General features: G+C 35.4%; 3 protein-coding genes across 20 annotated transcripts in view; all 3 read left to right on the top strand.

Moving 5' to 3' along the window:
- Positions 1–5,178, top strand: part of LOC127067459 (myc box-dependent-interacting protein 1) — a 34,776-nt gene extending 29,598 nt beyond the window's left edge. For 2 of the 6 annotated variants that reach the window (XM_051002387.1, XM_051002381.1), the window contains 6 exons: positions 100–372; positions 490–608; positions 702–790; positions 1,048–1,221; positions 1,680–1,858; positions 1,973–5,178. In XM_051002387.1, coding sequence (XP_050858344.1) covers positions 100–372; positions 490–608; positions 702–790; positions 1,048–1,221; positions 1,680–1,858; positions 1,973–2,053 — 915 coding nt within the window. In that variant the 3' untranslated portion in view covers positions 2,054–5,178. The remainder of the gene's footprint in view (positions 1–99; positions 373–489; positions 609–701; positions 791–1,047; positions 1,222–1,679; positions 1,859–1,972) is intronic. The other 4 variants (XM_051002385.1, XM_051002384.1, XM_051002386.1 and 1 more) reach the window with 4 other exon arrangements.
- A 120-nt stretch (positions 5,179–5,298) lies between these two features.
- Positions 5,299–13,038, top strand: LOC127067474 (uncharacterized). Of its 3 annotated transcripts, none has more exons than XM_051002437.1 (4): positions 5,299–6,170; positions 6,272–7,157; positions 7,274–8,968; positions 11,072–13,038. In XM_051002437.1, the coding sequence occupies exons 2-3, from the start codon at positions 6,311–6,313 to the stop codon at positions 7,360–7,362; spliced, it is 936 nt and encodes a 311-aa protein (XP_050858394.1). In that variant the 5' UTR covers positions 5,299–6,170; positions 6,272–6,310; the 3' UTR covers positions 7,363–8,968; positions 11,072–13,038. The 3 variants fall into 3 exon arrangements, with proteins under 3 accessions (XP_050858394.1, XP_050858395.1, XP_050858396.1); XM_051002438.1 differs by having other exon boundaries at positions 5,299–6,562; positions 6,629–7,157; XM_051002439.1 differs by having other exon boundaries at positions 5,299–6,912; positions 7,033–7,157.
- Positions 13,039–13,159: 121 nt separating this feature from the next.
- LOC127067464 (guanine nucleotide-binding protein G(q) subunit alpha) overlaps positions 13,160–17,574 on the top strand; it is a 29,139-nt gene continuing 24,724 nt past the window's right edge. For all 11 annotated transcript variants that reach the window (XM_051002408.1, XM_051002405.1, XM_051002409.1 and 8 more), the window contains exon 1: positions 13,160–13,307. In XM_051002408.1, the coding sequence (XP_050858365.1) occupies positions 13,190–13,307 (118 nt within the window). In that variant the 5' untranslated portion in view covers positions 13,160–13,189. The remainder of the gene's footprint in view (positions 13,308–17,574) is intronic.

Here is a 17,574-nt window from a genome sequence, read left to right as displayed (position 1 = left end):
CTCAATGTGAAATGAAAATTGTGAAAAATGATCTAAAGAAAGAAAGAAATAAATAGAAGAAAAAGAAAAGTATACCGATCAATGTTTTTAATGTTATAGAAAAAAATTGACAAACGTGGACGAAAGCTGGTAGACTATGATAGTCAAAGACACAATTTCCAATCTCTCCAATGTAATCTAAAAAAGAGAGATGAAATTAAAGTATCTCGAGGCAAGGAACTTTTGGAAGAAGCAAAACGTACATACGAGCAACTAAACTCAGAACTTCACGACGAATTGCCAGCTTTGTACGATTCTCGTGTTTTATTCCTTGTTACCAATTTACAAACTTTATTCGCTGCTGAACAAGTTTTTCATGCCGAGAGTGCCAAGGTTGGTATTCGATGTCAATCAAAAAAAAAAATAAAATAAAATAATAATAATGTTTCTTTTTTCTTTCTTTTATTATCATTGAACATTTGGATTAATGAAAAATTTATTCCTTTTTAGGTCTATTCCGAATTAGAGGCAATTGTTGATAAACTTGCCAATGAAAGTCAAAGAGGATCTTATACGTTGAAAAAGAACACCGAACCCCAATCGCCAAAATCACCAAATGCCAACTCAACGTATGTAAAAAAAAAAAAAAAAAATGAAATTGAAATTCATCCATACAGATCACAAGATTCGATTGGACATTAACAATGACTTCATTATTTCAGCTTGATAATAAATACACAACCGGCACAAAACAACATCTCGGCAGGTAAAAACGAATTCGTTGGTATATTACCAATTATGCTTGATTTATGTACGTTGAGATAATGTGTATTACTAATATATTGCATGCTTTAAGACGTTCCTTTGGTTGATCCTTTATTGTGAGAAAGAAAAAGAAAAAACAAAAAAAAAAGATGGAGAATAAATAAGTATGATTGTAGATAAATAGCTTAAAAAAAAAAAAAACACACAAAAAAGAAAGAGAAATAGAAGTTGGGAGAAAGCTTGTTAAAAAGAGTCGTGGGTTCCAACGTGTGTGGTATGAGTGTGCTTTATTGCGTGTTGCAGCTGTGGAGGACTCGGTGCCACCAGCTAGAGACACGTCGCCAACAACCCAATTAAATGGCAATGCTAACAGCAATGCTAATAGCAATGATAATTCTCTCAATAACCAGGATGCTTCTCCGCAAAGTACAGTCGTACCTACCAAATGTGTTGAAGAATTATATGATATTCCAGTCGGTAAGTATAATATTTAAAAAAAAAAAAAAAAAAAAAAAATGTGTGTGAGAACATAATACCGATCAATTTAATTTCCTTGCTTATAAATAAATTTCAGCCATGTAAAAAATGCTAATATTGAAACGATGAAACTAATAATGTTTTGAAGTCGCAGCAAGGCTAGTTTTGTTAACTATTAATTTGAAAATTTATTGGATATATATATATATATATGTATATATTTAAGAATTAACTTGAAAGGGACTGTCAAATCGTCTGCCCATTTGTGCATGGTCATAATGAATTTTAAAATGATAAAATCCTAGCGGATTTGACTTGTTGATTATGATATTTAAAAAAAAAAAAACAAAAAAGAAAAAGAAAGAAAGAAAGAAAGAGAAAGAAAAAAATTGACAAGACAAATTTGCTATTAGATTACGATAGGTCCATCACTAATGGTGCGGATTCGATAATTTTAGACGTGGAATATGAAAATGGTACCAATTTCTCTGCAGGGGCGACAACGGACAATTTGCCACCTGGTGTTTTGTATAGGGTCAAGACAACATATAAATACAGTCAGGAAGATGTGGATGAATTGTCCTTTGACGTTGGTGAAATAATACGCGTCGTAAAATATGATGACCCAGAAGAACAGGTCTGTATATTCTTTTTTTTTTTTCTTTTTGTGTTAATTATTAATTTTAAAAATCATCTAAAAGAAAAAAAGAAAAGATAAAAAAAAAAGATATTAAATTTGTTATCGCTTTAGGAGGAGGGCTGGTTAATGGGTATCAAAGAGGGTACGAATGAAAAAGGAATGTTTCCAGCAAACTTTACGAAGCCACTGTGAAAGCTTTTTCAGGTTTATCCTTTATTACCGGAATGCTCACAGAATTGTCGTCTTGATAAATGTGTAAGGTAATGTAATGGATGTAATACCGAAGCAAAAATAAGATTCCAGTCAGAGTTTATCAGAGAGGTGTTACATATGAGTCGTAAAGATAGAGAAAATTAAAGAAGCGAATCTAAAAAAAGGGGAATTGATATATAAGATAGTTTTGCTGGACGGTACTGTGGAGAATAATCAGCCCAAAGTGCCTTTAAAACCAGCCACTGTCTGTGCCAACGAACATTCATTATAATGATAATGATAATAATAATAATAATAATAATAATAATAATTAATAATTAATAATCTAGTATGGGATTATCCTCTCATATCGAATGTACGCATCACTAACAATCAAATGAAAATATTTAAATAATATATTATATTGTAATACAATTTGCAATACTATATATATAATAATATAAAAGTCTCTATACATACATACGTATATATATGTGTATATATATATGTATATACATATATATATATATATATATATATATTAAATTAATTTTATTTTATGAAAGTGTACATAGATCTACATATACTACTTTTAAGGATAAATAACTTTTATGAGAGATAACTTTTTTCGTGGCCACTGAGAGAAGGAGAGAGGAAGAGAGAGAAAAAGAGAAAAATAATCGTTAAGAATTATCGTCAAATTTATCGACGATACCTTTCTACACAACAAAAGCTCTTTTTTACGAGGAGTCTTTTTCAAAATTTTTCATGGTCTATTCGTCTCTACTTTACATTCTTAAATCATCTCGAAAAATATCTAGAGATAATAGTTGCTGATAGTGAGAGAGAAAGAAAGAAAGAAAGAAAAAGAGAGAGAGAGAGAGAGAGAGAGAGAGAGAGAGAGAGAGAGAGAGAGAAATCAATTTTTACACTTTTATCATTTAATTCTACGACGATATATAGACAGATATTATTCTTACACGATGAACGTAGTTAAAAGAAAGTATCGTATGATATCCAATAGAGCAATATAAAAATTGATATTAAAATTTTCAACGTTGTAAAATTCTCGAATGATATTTAATCATTTTTTTATCTTTCTGTTTTTTTTTTTTTTATTTTTCCTTTTTCAACAAACAGATCTTTCTCGTACAATATTTTAGAGATGTAATAGAATTTCATTGTAATATGTTTCTTTTTCTAAATTTGATTTAATATTTTTTTCTTATGATATATATATATATCACATTTGTATATTCTCTGATGAGTACCTTACGTACATAATAGAAGGAATGTAAGGAATCTAGTAACAGTATTGAGGGGCAGCTGTTATTATTGATCCTGTATTAATTTGTATAGTCAAAGTAGAATGATGGATACCAATGGTCCAATATCACCAATTTTATAGCTTTGATTAATTAATACTCGTTATATAGATCTGTTAGAACAATCGTATATCACATATACACACACATATTCGTGTAATGAAACAGTGCTATAATGATATATATATATGAAATAATGCGATATAGTATTATAAGAAGATTATTGATACCGGCTTCCACTTGAGAGTGTGTGTTTTTATTTTATTATATTATTCAGAAAGATTATTTGTAAAATATTTAATAGGAAAGTTGGATTGTTTATTTTATAAAAGGATGATGAATTTGTTGTTGAAGGATTGATCCATCGTCATTACTAATAATAAATATTAAGATGATTTAAGAGTATTATTGGGCAAAAAATAATAATAATAATATAATAATAATAATAACAATAACAATAATAGTTATAATAATGATAATAATAATAATATAATAATAATAATAATAATAATAATAATAATAATAATAATAATAATATGAAAGGTCTCTTCACAGGTTTTTGTTGTCACAGATTCGTCTTTAATCGGTGTATATCATTATTATACATATATATATATATATATATATATATATATATATATGCACACACACACATATAAGTTAAGAGTGCAATAACTTTTGCATAAGCCAAATTATTGTAAGCGTATCGAATCGTGGACCAAAAAAAAACAAAAACAAATAAGAAAAATTGTGAATTTTGATTCTTCAATGCCAAAAGAGCTGGTTAAGACTGTGAAGAAGAACATGAGAAAAAAGATTTGATAATTATTTGTTATAGGTATAAGTATTTATACTCCATTTTTAGTTAAGTCCTGACATATGTCTTGTTTAAATTACATTCCAAAAAATTTGTCATATATATATATATATATATATATATATGTATATATATAAAATACGCATAAAATATATCATATTATCCCAGAATTCAAATGACTTCATAAATTTAAATTTGTTTGTTTCTGACTTACAAAGTCAGTTCAATCGTATAGAATTGTCATTAATTAAAAAGTCGGAATGTAATTAAAAGTGGAGTATAAAGTTGTGCCTTGATTTTTCTAAGTTTAACAAGTACCATGTACTATTGTCTTTTATCGAATGTATTCAATGATAACGAAATAATATAAATGTATTTTGTTGAGTTGAGAAAAGAAAAAAAGAACAAAAAAAAAACGATATTTATATGATAGCGCTGAGAAGAAGAGTGTTTAGGTTTGAATATCAACGTGTTACTGCCACGTGGTACAAAATTTTAATCTTTAAAGTGGTACGATTAATTAAAAGTGTGTCAAAACTTTCTTATAATACATGCCCTTTATACTGCGTACAATTTTTATCTGACCGAACGATTTGCATTTAATGTTTAAAGAAAAGAAAAAAAAAAGAACAAAAAGAAAGAGGAAAAAAATGTTTAAAAAAAAAAGGAAAAAAAAGGAACTGAAAAAATAACAAAAATGATTTAAGAGGTTTGAATATCATCCCTCTTTCCAAGTAGTATTTCCAATAAAGCTTAATGTCATACTTTCTTTGGATACAGTCGGATTATAATTTTATTATTATACATCATTAGAGAACGGCAATATAATATACAAAGAAAATATATTTAAAAGAAAAGAAAAAAAAAATGATAACACCAAAGCATTCTATACTTGAGCTTAATAGAGAAAGAATGTTATCGAACAGTGTAGTAGTGTATTATCAATTTTTAGGTTATAATAAACAAAATATATATATATGCAATATGATATTGACATTCTCGAAATTTACACTTATATATTCTTTTTCTCTCTATAATTTTTTTTTCTTTTTTTTTTTTTTAAGATATTCGTCAATTCTCACCACGATTATTTAATTTCTTTGATACAATATACAAAGTTTTTTTTTTATTAATTATTAGAAATATTATAAAAAATTCTTTTTTCTCTCTTGGAGTTATTGCTGTAGCGTAAAACAATCGAATATCGCGTTGAACGTATATCATTTTTTATGCATCGTTTACGTCATTCTATTAGAATCGATGACGTCAACATAACCTTCAAAAAAAAACCATTACAAATGTATACAATAACATCTGCCTCTTTAATTTAATCTTTTCAATATACAAAGTCGATCTTAATAAACAATTGTTGCTTAATGTACAATCAAGCTGTAGAGAGATAATTCAAACGTCCAATTACAATTTTTTTTATTTTTATTCGTGATGATTCAACGTGATACAAATTTGTGTAACATTTAACAACGAAGAAAAAGATCGTAAAATTTATTATCAAAGTATCAAAGAAACATTTACATCGATTAGAAAAAAAAAAATACATTGTGTTAAAAAAGAAAAAATGATCATCGATTGTGATGGAATCAGTAAGTCAAAAAAAAAAAAAGTTGGCGGGAAATTCGAAATTTGGAAACGTGCCGATCGATCGTCACAATCGTTTACGTTTTAGGAAAAAGATTAAAAGGGATCTTGAGTAATTAATTTCTGAGAAAAAGAGAGAAAGGATTGTAAAAATGTCACGAAAGTGTCAACAGAAACATTGGAGCGAACCTTTGTTGAGCAGACATCATTTTTCCTATTTACCAGCAACTTCGGAGGAAGATGACATAGATTTTGTTCAACAGCGTGTAATTTCGGGGGAGGATTACTCAATGGACTGCTGTTTGTGTCAGGAACATTATAATAAGAAAAAGTCAACCAAGTATTTGATCAACGATGATATCAAGGCAGTAATTTGAATGCACGTATTGTTTTGAAAATGGCAACGAATCAGAGTTAGATAAAAAGATATATAAAGAAATTTGTAGATACGTATGTATACTTTACTTGTTACCCAAACAGAGATCAAACAGACTACGTTCGCAACGAGCAAGAGAGAACATGGAATTAAGGTTGATTGGAAGTCAGGTTGAAGAAGCCTTAGGCGATGACAGACAAGCAGTTTTGATACAACAGTTGGATCTTGTCAGCAATGCGCTCGAAGCATTAATCCATTACATCCAATCCTTACAAGTAACGAATTTAGCTACTCAAAGGATTATGGACGTTGGACATTTGTTAATTAATAGTCGTTCTTCTTTGAGCGATGGTAACTCAACAAGTTTCAAATTTTTAACCGGACAGATTCAACAGGTAGAAAATTTAGAGAATGACTGTTTTATACATCAATATTTATACTTTAATGATCGAGTTTATCAGATAGAGAATAAAGAGAAATGTCGTGCATCGTTCTTACAAGACTTGAAGGAACACTGTTCGAAGAGCATGACGATGTCCAAACAATTACGTATTTTAATAGAGGAACATAAATCAAGAAAAGAAGATTTCTCCATCGCTGCGAAAAACTTTCAAAATTTTCTTAATAAATCAAAATTGTCGTCGTCGCAATTAGAAAAATTACGTCGACAATACGATACTATTTTAGAAGATTATCAAGAAAGTAGACAAATTTTGGACGTAAGATTGCCAAAAGTCGTGAACGCGTACGTAAACAGAAATAGCATTATCGTTTCTATTCATTTTGAGGTTAACACCGTATACGTCATATCCTTCGAAAAGTTAGTAGTTCTTCTTAAACTTGAACGTTGTTGTTATGGTTGCAGACGATTGGTAACATTGCACGAAGGTTTTGGTAGGATAGTCGAATTTTTTCACGACTTGGATTATTTCAAAGAAATTTCGGAAATATTTAAACAATTGAAAGAGAATTTGTACGTCGAAGATTTAGGTAATTGAAGAAAGGAAAAGAAAAGAAAAGAAAAAAGAAATAATAATAATAATAATAATAATAATAATAATAATAATAATAAATTTTTTAATCGTACTTTTTATTTTTCGGTACAGTAAAAGAACACAATATTGCCGTAGAAATACCGGGGAACGTGGAAACGTGTCAATTGTGTCAAACAACAAATCGAGTCGATAAGAAATAATAATAATAATAATTGTAAGAATAATAATAAGAATAATAATAATAATAATAATAATCGCGAATGAAAGTTTCATCAGTGAAAAATGTTGTCGGTAGATAAATATACAACGAATTGTAGACGATTTGTGGGAAACCTTATTACTACCTTTCGAAGTAAGTTTAATCCTCTTACAAGACCGTGTCAAGGTTTGTCCGTGCCACTGATCATCTTGTAAACTGAAAGAATCTTATGATCCATTGCAAAAATAAAAGAATAGGGAAAGAAGAAAAATTACAAGGTATAATCCGCTTCCGAACGAGAAAATAAAATTAATTCGTATTACAATGAGATTAGAAAAATATTTACCAATGCGATTAACGTATGAATAAATAATTCGCAAAAATAATGAACAAAAGTTCTGTTCTGCGTAAAAACAAAAGAGAAGAAAGAAAGTAAAAGAGAACAATAGTAGAAAAAAAAATGTACCAAACAAACGAATCGTGTAAGTAACTTAGTAAAACACTTGATAAAAATGCATCGTCGTATTCGCATGGCTGGGCGCCATTGGATTAAAAATTGATGAAGGCAATATGGCGGCTGTGCGTGCGCGTAACAAAGATGGCGCGACCAATAGAAATGCAGAGATAGAAAGTCAGTCATTTTCTCGATTAGTTCAGAACACTCCACGCGTTTGGAAAAATGCGAATCATTGATGATAAACTTGGGGAATGATTGGAATCGTACGAAAAATAGAAAAAAACTATATATATATATATTTAATGTAAAGGTGCATCCAAAAAGAGAAAGAAAAGAAAAAAGCAAAAGAGAACGTTCGACGATGAAAACGATGCTTGTGTCGAATGATACGCGCGTGTATATATATATATATATATATATATATATATATATATATATGCATGATACATTATAGGGATAGATAAGAAAACAAAAACAAAAGCAAGAAAAAGTAGTTGAACAAGTTGAACAAATGAAAGGTATAAATAATATCGTGTTTAAAGTAGATTAAACGAAATACGAGAACGAAATATTGAATGTGAAATAAATATATATCATATGGAGGAAGGAAGATCCGAAGAAAGTTAGTGATGCGTAGATAGACGGATAGAGGGCAGGTCGGTCGCTTCATGGGGGAATCATGAGCGCGCTATAGAAAGAGAGAGAAAAAGTAGAGTAAAATAGGGGTGGTGGGGAGGAAAAGTGGGGAGAGAGCACCGTGAAGCGAGCGAGCGAATGAGCGTGGATAGAGAGAGAAAGAGAGTGGGAGGGAAGGATGGATGGATGGATAGAGAGAGAGAGAGAGAGAGAGAGAGATAGAATATAACCTATATCCGTAGTGTGTCTCGGCCGGTGCGTGTCGTCGTCGTCGTTATCGTCGTCGTCGTCGTTGTCGTCGTCGTCGCCGTCGTCGGCGTCGTTATATTCTCCGTGCCACCTCCCCCGACGGGTGGCGGCCGGTTAGAGATCGCTGCTGTCCTTAACGTCGGATTTTAATCTCGTTAAAGACAGTGGGTTTAATGTGTGGACACACGTGTTCTATTACAGTGATATATGGCCGGGCGGGGGGGCATTTCTTTTTCTTTCTCTCTCTTTTTCTTCGACGATTAGAGTAAGACGATAATAACGTGAGAGAGAATGAAAGAGAGAGAGAGAAAAGAGAGAGAGAGAGAGAAAGAGAGAGAGAGAGCGATGGCCTAACTCGGGCGCACGTTCGCGACACTTCGTTCGTTCGTTCGTTCGTTCGTTCGTCCGTCTGTCTATATGTCTGTCAGTTTGTCCGTTCTTACGTACGTACGTACGTAGGTACGTACTTATGTACGTTCGGTACGCTACGTAGTCGTCGTAGTGTCGTCGTCGTAGTCGCCGTCGTTGTTGGGCTTCTCGGCAATCTGGTTTGGTTTAACAGGATTCCACGTAGAGAAAGAGAGAGATATATATACACATATATATATAGAGAGAGAAAGAGAGAGAGCGAGAGCGAGAGAGAGAGAGAGAGAGAGAAGTCGGTAGTAGGAGGGTCGATAAAAGTCCGTGTACCGAACGGGCGCGCCGCGAATCGTTCGAGTTCGCTCACCGCGCTCGAACCTCTACGTGTGTGGCCGCCGTTCTACCTACCTTCCTTCCTTCTTCCACCCTCGTCGTGTCGTGTCGCCTTTTGCTTCGAGCGACACCAAAAGAGAGAGAGAGAGAGAGAGAAAGAGAGAGAACGAGATAAAGATATAGTAGATATATACATATATCTATATATATAAGAGAGAGAGAGATAAATAGATAGATAAATAGATAGATAGATAGAACGAGAGGTGGCAGGATAGTAGTTCCTCCCGGTGCCTAGTCAGTCAGCTGCTGTTCTGTTCCGTTCCGTTCTGTTCTGTTCCGTTCTGTTCCGTTCTGTTCTGTTCTGTTCTGTTCCGTTCTGTTCTGTTCCATTCTGTTCCGTTCTGTTCTCCGGCGTTGTGTGTGCGCGCGCGCCCGCGTGTGCGTTAAAGAGACACCATTATTTTCCCCCCACCCCTTTGCCGCCGTTGCCGCCGTTACCGTCGCCGCCGTTGCCGCTGCCGCCGCCGCCGCCGCCACCGCCGCCGTTCGTATAATACTCTCTCTCTACGTCGGGTTTTCTCCTCGTCGACGTCGTACGTCGTCGTTCTCGTCGACTCGTAGTTGTCGTCGTCGTCGTCGTCGTCGTCGTCGGCGTCGTCGCGTCGCGTCGCGTCGCGTCGTCGCGTCGTCGTCGTCGTCGGCAAACGTCGTCGTCGTCGCCGTCGTCGTCGTAGTAATCGTAATCGTAATCGTAATCGTAATCGTAAACGTAATCGTAACTCGTCGACAACGTTGTGATCAGAGTCGTGTATACGTGTTGTGTGTTCGCTCTCTTTAATATTACTCTCTCGCGAGTCCCACGAGCGAACGAACGAACGAACGAACGAACGAACGAGTAAGAGAGATAGAGATAGAGAGTGGATGGTAAAGAAGGGGAAACGAGAAAGAGAGAGAGAGAGAGAGAGAGAGCGCCGGTGAGTTACCACACCCAACCGAGCGAGCTGTAGAAAATCCCTCGCGCGATTGGTACGCTCTTGAACGAAGGAGCGTAAGAGACATAGAGAGAGAGAGAGAGAGAGAGAAAGAGAAGGAGAGTGAGTGAGTGAGTGAGTGAGTGAGTGAATGAGTGAGAGTGAGAAAGAGCGAACGTCGAACGAGAGAGAGTGAGAGTGAGTGTTGCCGGTGATATCTCTCCTCGTCGTCGTCAACGTCGTCAACGCCGTCGTCAACTTCGACGTCGACGTCGTCGTCGTTGTCGTCGTCGTCGTCGTCGTCGTCGTCGTCGTCGTCGCGTCGTGTAATAGTACTAGTGAGTAGTAATAAAAGAAGAAGAAAACTACAGAAACACACGTACATACATACATACATACATACACAGTAAGATAAGAAACGACCAAGGAGGTTACTATACTCGTGTCGTTTCGTGTGTTTAATAATCATCATCGTTTTTTTCGTTTTCATCGTCGTTTCATCGTGTCGTCGTAGTCGTCTTCGTGGATCATCGTCGTGGCCGAGGACGCTGAGTTGGTCTCTCTCTCTCTCTCTCTCTCTCTCTCTCTCTCTCTCTCTCTCTCTCTCTCGCGTGCGTGAGTGCGTGCGAGTGAGCGAGCGAGCGAGCGAGCGAGCTATTCTCTCAGCTTGTTTCACTACTTTATTTTTCTATTTCTGCGAGGAGAGAATATTAGAAAAGAAATAAAAGTGAGGAATAAGAAGGAGGAGAAGAAGAAGAAGAAGAAGAAGGAGGAGGAGAAGGAGGAGGAGAAGAAGAAGAAGGAGAACAAGAAGAACAAGAAGAAAGAAAGAGAAGGAGAATTGAGAAGGTGGTGACGATAGAAAGAAGCGGAGGAGGTGGTGGAGGGGGAGGAGGAGGAGGAGAAGGAGAAGGAGAAATAAGAATAAGAAGAAGAAGAAGAAGAAGAAGGGAGAGTTGAGTGCGTGAATGCGTTGATGCGTCGCTGCCGTCGTCGTCGTCGTCGTCGTCGTCGTCGTCGGGAGGAGCAACGATCGTCGCCGTCGCCGTCGTCGACGTTGCCGTTGTCGTTGCCGTTGCCATTGCCATTGCCATTACCGACGTACTCGTCGTACTCGTCGTCCTTATCCTCAACGTTGGTTTTCGATCTCAACGTTGAGAGATAAATAGATATATATATATATAGATAGATAGATAGATAGATATATAGATAGATAAATAGATAAATATATAGGATTAGTAGTGGTGGTGTGACCGTAAACGGGAAAGCGTCCTCCTCGTTAGTGTTTGAAGCACTGAACGAGGAGAGGGAGTAAAAAGAAGAAAAGAAGAAAAGAAGAAGAAGAAGAAGAGGAAGCAAAAGCGGTGCTGAAGAAGTGCCGCCGCGGTGTCCGTGCTGGTGGTGGTGGTGGTGGTGGCGGTGGTGGCGGTGGTGGACGTGGTGCGAGGAGTGTTGTTGTTGGTGCCGGTGGTGCAAGAAGAAGAGGAAGAAGAGGAAGAGGAAAAAGAAGAAGGAGAGAGAAAAGAAAACGAAGGAAGAAAGGGAGCCGAAGGGAAACGTTATTATAATAATTATAATAATAATAATAATAATAATAATAATAACGACAACAACAATAATAATAAGAATAATAATAATAATAAGATTAAAGAAAGGGTGCTGCCGGAAGTGGTGGTTTATTGGGAGGATAACCTCGCGGTGCAAAGAAGAAGAGGAAGAAGAAGAAGAAGAAGGGAAGAAGAGAAAAGAAGAAGAATAATAACAATACTGAGAAGAAGAAGAAGAAGAAGAAGAAGAAGGAGAAGAAGAAGTAATAGCAGCAGTAACAGCAGCAGCAGTAGTAGTAGTACTAGCAGTAATAATAGTAGTAGTAATACAACAACAGCAACAATAATAACAACAGCATCAGTAACGATTGTTGGAAAAGAAGTTTTATTCGCCGGTTCCGTCGATAATAATCGTAATAGTAATAGTGACATCGTTGACATCGTCGACGTCGCCAAAGTCAAAGCAACCTTGTCATCGTCATCGTCGTCCTCGTCCTCGTCTTCGTCCTCGTCGTCGTCGTTTTTTGAAAAGAAGAGAAGGAGAAGAAAGATAGCAGAGACCACGAGGACGACGACGAAACGTCGTCCCTCCTTCTCCATCTCCTTCTCCACTTCCTCCTCCTCCTTCTCCTCTTCCTCCTCCTCCTCTTTCATCACTACCACTACTACTACTACTACTACTACCTCTTCCTCCTTCTCCTCTTATTTCACGTACACCGCCCTACTGAGATAATATCAACCCGGACGATAGACGACCGGGTCCTTTTCTTTTTTAACTCTTTCTCGTTGTCCTTGTTGTCCTTATCCTTGTCCTAGTCCTTGTCATCCTCGTCGTCGTCGTCGTCGTCGTCGTTGTCGTCGCGACGACGGTCGGCGTTCGGCCGGCGTACCTCGCTGCTTTACGAATAGTAGTTATTCCTCTCTTTCTTTCTTTCTCCTTCTTTTTCCCCCCACTACACCGACTTCTACCCCGCTCATTCGTTCTCCATTTCTCTTTCTCTCTCTCTCTCTCTCTCTCTCTCTTTTCCTTTCGTTCTCTCCTCCTATAGCTTCTGCTATACTTCAGCTTCTCTCCCTACCTACTACCTATCTAACTACCAACCACCCACCACCCACCCACCTATCTATCTATATCTATCTATCTACCTATCTATCTATCTACTTACCTACCCACCCACCCTCCTACCTTCCTTCCTTCCTTCCTTCCTTCCCTCCCTCGTCCCCTCCCTCCTTTTCTTCCTCCTTTCACGGAGGATCCCGCTGTCCTGAGCCATGGCGTGCTGCCTGTCGGAAGAGGCGAAAGAGCAAAAGCGTATCAACCAGGAGATCGAGAGGCAACTACGTAGGGACAAACGAGATGCCAGGAGAGAACTCAAGCTTTTATTACTCGGTAAGTAATATTTATCTACTTATTTTTTTATTTATTTATTTATTTATTTATTTATTTATTCTTTTCTTTTTTTTTCGTTCGATATATAATTTTTTTCTCGACTTCTTTTTTTTTTCTTCCACGTTTTTTTTTATTTTTTTTGGTTTTTTATTTTTTTACTTTGTTTCATCGGCGATCTTCTCACTATTCGATAATAACTCTCTTTCTTTTTTTCTTTCTTTCTCTCTCGTGGAATTTCGAATATCCGTACCTAACCCCCTTCTCTCTTCTCTTCTCTTCCGTTATCGTCGGCGCGTGCGACGAGAGAACCGATGGAAAGGCGTCGTCGCTTCGACGACTTCGACCGAACCTACCGTTCCCTCCCCTCTCTCCTCTCCTCTCCTCTCCTCTCCTCTTCACTTCACTTCTCTTCACTTCTCTTCTCCTCTCCTCCTTCACCATCCACCTTTCTCTCTCTCTCTCTCTCTCTCTCTCTCTCTCTCTCTCTCTCTCTCTCTCTTTCTCCATCTATCTACGTCTCTTTGACTCTTCCGTAGTTCCGAGTATACCGACAGCTTTTTTAAGTCGTTTTCTTTCTCCTCTTTATTTTCTTCTTCCTCTTTTTCTTCTTCTTCTTTTTTTCTTCGGAACCCGTGGCCGCGCAACGACGCTCGCGCCACGGCTCGACGGATTCTTGGAACACCTATCTCTATCTATCTTTATCTATCTATCTATCTATCTATCTTTCTCTCTCTCTCTCTCTCTCTCTCTTTTTAACTCTTACGTTCTCTCTTTCTCTCTCTTTTTTTCTACTCTCTCTCTTTATATTTCCCTATTTCTTTATTTCGTTACGCGACACACGAGCAATCCACGTACGCGACTTTCGAAAGATCGTTTCGTTTCATTCATACGTACCGTAAAGTGCGACGATCGACGAAGTGGCCCTCCTTCTTCCCTTCTCATTCCCTCCTTTCCTCTATCCTTCTCTCTCTCTCGTTCGCTCGTTCGCGCTCGCTCGTTCGCGCTCGCTCTTCTTCGTGTCGTACTTACCCCCTCCCCCAATCCACACCACTCCTCTCTCCCTCCTCCTTCTCCTCACCAGTAGACGACGCGTACGTTTCGCCTCGTACGCGTACCCGATCGAACGCGATCGTAGTTGAGCCGGCCCGGCCGGCGCGGTTTACACACCGACCGATTCCAATTTTTGTAAACGTAAAGATATTTATTTATTTATTTATTTATGTGCATCTCATTCTCTTATCACTTCCTTGTATTCTTCTTTTTCTTTCTTTTTTTTCTTTTTTATATTTTTGAAATCTTTTTTTTTTTTTTTTTTATATATATAAGAGAATGTGAATACGAAAAGATAACGAATTTTTTTATTTATATCTTTTTATATGGTTTTATTAGGATTACAATTAGGCACCAGTCTTGATATATTTTATATATATATATATATATATATATATATATATATATATGTGCCTATTTATGTGTATATATATTTATGATCAAACTTTGTAATAGGAATATACATTAAACTTTATATTAAATTATGTAATTAGAGATAACAGATAAGAAATTTTATATTTAATTACGTTTTCGTTGATATCGTTAGAATTATTAGTAGAGACTTTGGATTGTATGTTTTGTTTGATTTTGATTTATGAATTAGGTTCAGGTTAGGTTTGCTGTTTTTCTTCTTTTGTTTTGTTTTGTTTTCTATGACTTCCAAGACCTAAGGAATCTTTGATACTTCTCTAATGATACATCATTATCATCATTCGTCAAATGAATATTGAAACGTGTACATTTCAAGATCATTAATAACTCGCAATTTATATCTTTGAATATTAAATGTAAAATGTGTAGATAATTTTTTATTTACGACTGATTCTCTTATTGGTTATTATCGATAAGATTATTAACACTGACCAATCACAATTCTTATTCCAGAATCTTCGTTCGATCAACGAATTTGTAATATAATAATGATTTTGTATTTTTCCAAATTAATTAGACTTCTCTTGAAAGTTTACAATTTAGAAATTATTCGACTTGCATTTTGTATCTTCGTAAATCGAGCCTTTCAAATTTCGAAACTTTTTTATCTGTAGCATCGCTTTCTGACCAAGAATGATTCTGATTGGTCGATTTTAATGAGAACGTAATTACTGACCAATCACAATTCATTATAATTTAACATCGACTACCATCCATAATTATATCATTTTCAAATTCGTTTGGATAAACCTTACGAAAGAACTTTTAGAAATTTATAAATCACACTCGATATATCTAATCATTTCATTGCTTGAATCGATTCTAATGGGACACGCTGTATATTCATGTTCGAAGGTAACGCATAGTGTGTGTATATATATATATATATGTATATATATATATATATATATATAAAATATCGCGTAGTAATCACGTGATGGCGCTGTTAGAAAAATCGGTAATGCGATACATTTCTTCCGTTTTCTCTCTCTCTCTCTCTTTCTCTCTTTCTCTTTCAAACACATACTTCTAATCAAACAGAGAATATTTTACAACGTGAAAATCATTTTTTTTCCTTGACGATACGATGTACTAGTAGCTCGTTACGCGCGTATTGTCTTTCTCTCTCTCTCTCCTCTCATCCCCTCTATCTCTCTCTTTCTCTTTCGGTTTTTCTGATAGGTGGCGTAAAGGTAGGGGAAGTGGGGGAAGCGAGGGAAGTGGTGTACTTTCGCGCGCCTTTGTGGGCCTTGTGATTCACTCAAGAACACCGTACTCAGCAGGCGCGCGTGTATATTTACCTGGTATACGCTCTCCGTGCGTGACACGAAACTCGATACGAATTCTCTTTATGTATATATATATACGTATATATAAATGTTGTATATAATATAGATGTATGTTATATATAGCGATATACATAATATATATTTGTGGTTATGTATGCGTAATATATATATATACACTACGTTATATTTATACTTGTATACATTGATATCCCATATATTCTTCAAATCTATTCATTTTTATTTTCATTTTTATTTCATCCTTCTCTTTTTCTCTCTATTTATATTTATGTATTTATTATTTCTCTTTTCAATGAAAATTTTTTTCAAACTTTCAAAATAGATCAATCGACTCGAATATAAATCGTACGCTGTACTCCAACGATTGGATTTAACCTAAAAATTTCAATATTCATATACGTACGTATGTAACGCACGAAAAGATTTCTAAACTATTGTTATTAGTTCGATGCTTTTGATTTCTTTTTTTTTTTTAGTATTATTTTTTTATTCTCTTTTTTTTCGTTTATCTCGTTGGTTCTATGCGACGAAAAAATATAAGTTGGAAGCATTAACTCGGACTCTGTTCTTCCGGCCATGAAAACGTGAGCGCCGTTACGACGAACGTGGAATAATTTTCTCGGTCATATTCTCTCTCTCTCTCTCTTTCTCTCTCTGTCTCTCTATCTCTGTCTCTCTTTCTCTCATAACTTTGGCGCATCGATTTAATTCACCGACCTTCGTTATATATACATACTCGTACATACATTCATATATACATATATTACATACATATATTCGTATATACATATATACATACGTAGATACATGTGTTTGTAAATACGATCATAAAGAGAGATAATTACGCACAATGTAATAATCAAAATCATTTTTGTTTGGTTATCTAAAAATGACGAAACGAAAAAAAAAAAAAATATTAAAATATTTGATCGATTAAAAATATAAATTAAACGAACTCACGCTTCCATTTATCTCACATAAATAGTATTACACATATAACACATTCGCTGTGTCCATACAATTACATATATACGTATATACATACATATATACGTAGATCATACGTACGTACTTACGTACGTACATAGTTTAGAGGTTAGGTTCAATCAACGAGCTCCTATTACATTATATACATTATACGCATATTCTACACATGATCGCGTTATATATACATACGTATATATACGTATACACACACACTATGTTTCTTTTTTCGTGATTTATTTTCATATTTAATGTGTAAGTCTAAAAGGAGAGATTTTTGAAGATCTCCACAAGTTCATTGATCTTAACAACGTGCTCTTCGTCGTTGATGGTTAGAAAGAGAAAAAGAGAGAGAAAGGGAGTGAGGGAGTGAGAAAAAGAGGTCGGGAGGGAGGGACGAAAAACTGGCGCTTTAACTTGTCACATTTGCATGAGAACTTATGTATGTATGTATATATACATATATAAACGATACCTGACCGGTCATATTAACA

Source organism: Vespula vulgaris, chromosome 11 (assembly GCF_905475345.1).
Source record: "Vespula vulgaris chromosome 11, iyVesVulg1.1, whole genome shotgun sequence".
Lineage (NCBI taxonomy): Eukaryota > Metazoa > Arthropoda > Insecta > Hymenoptera > Vespidae > Vespula > Vespula vulgaris.
Note: the sequence above shows the minus strand (reverse complement) of the source record. Positions and strands in the feature narration are given on the sequence as shown.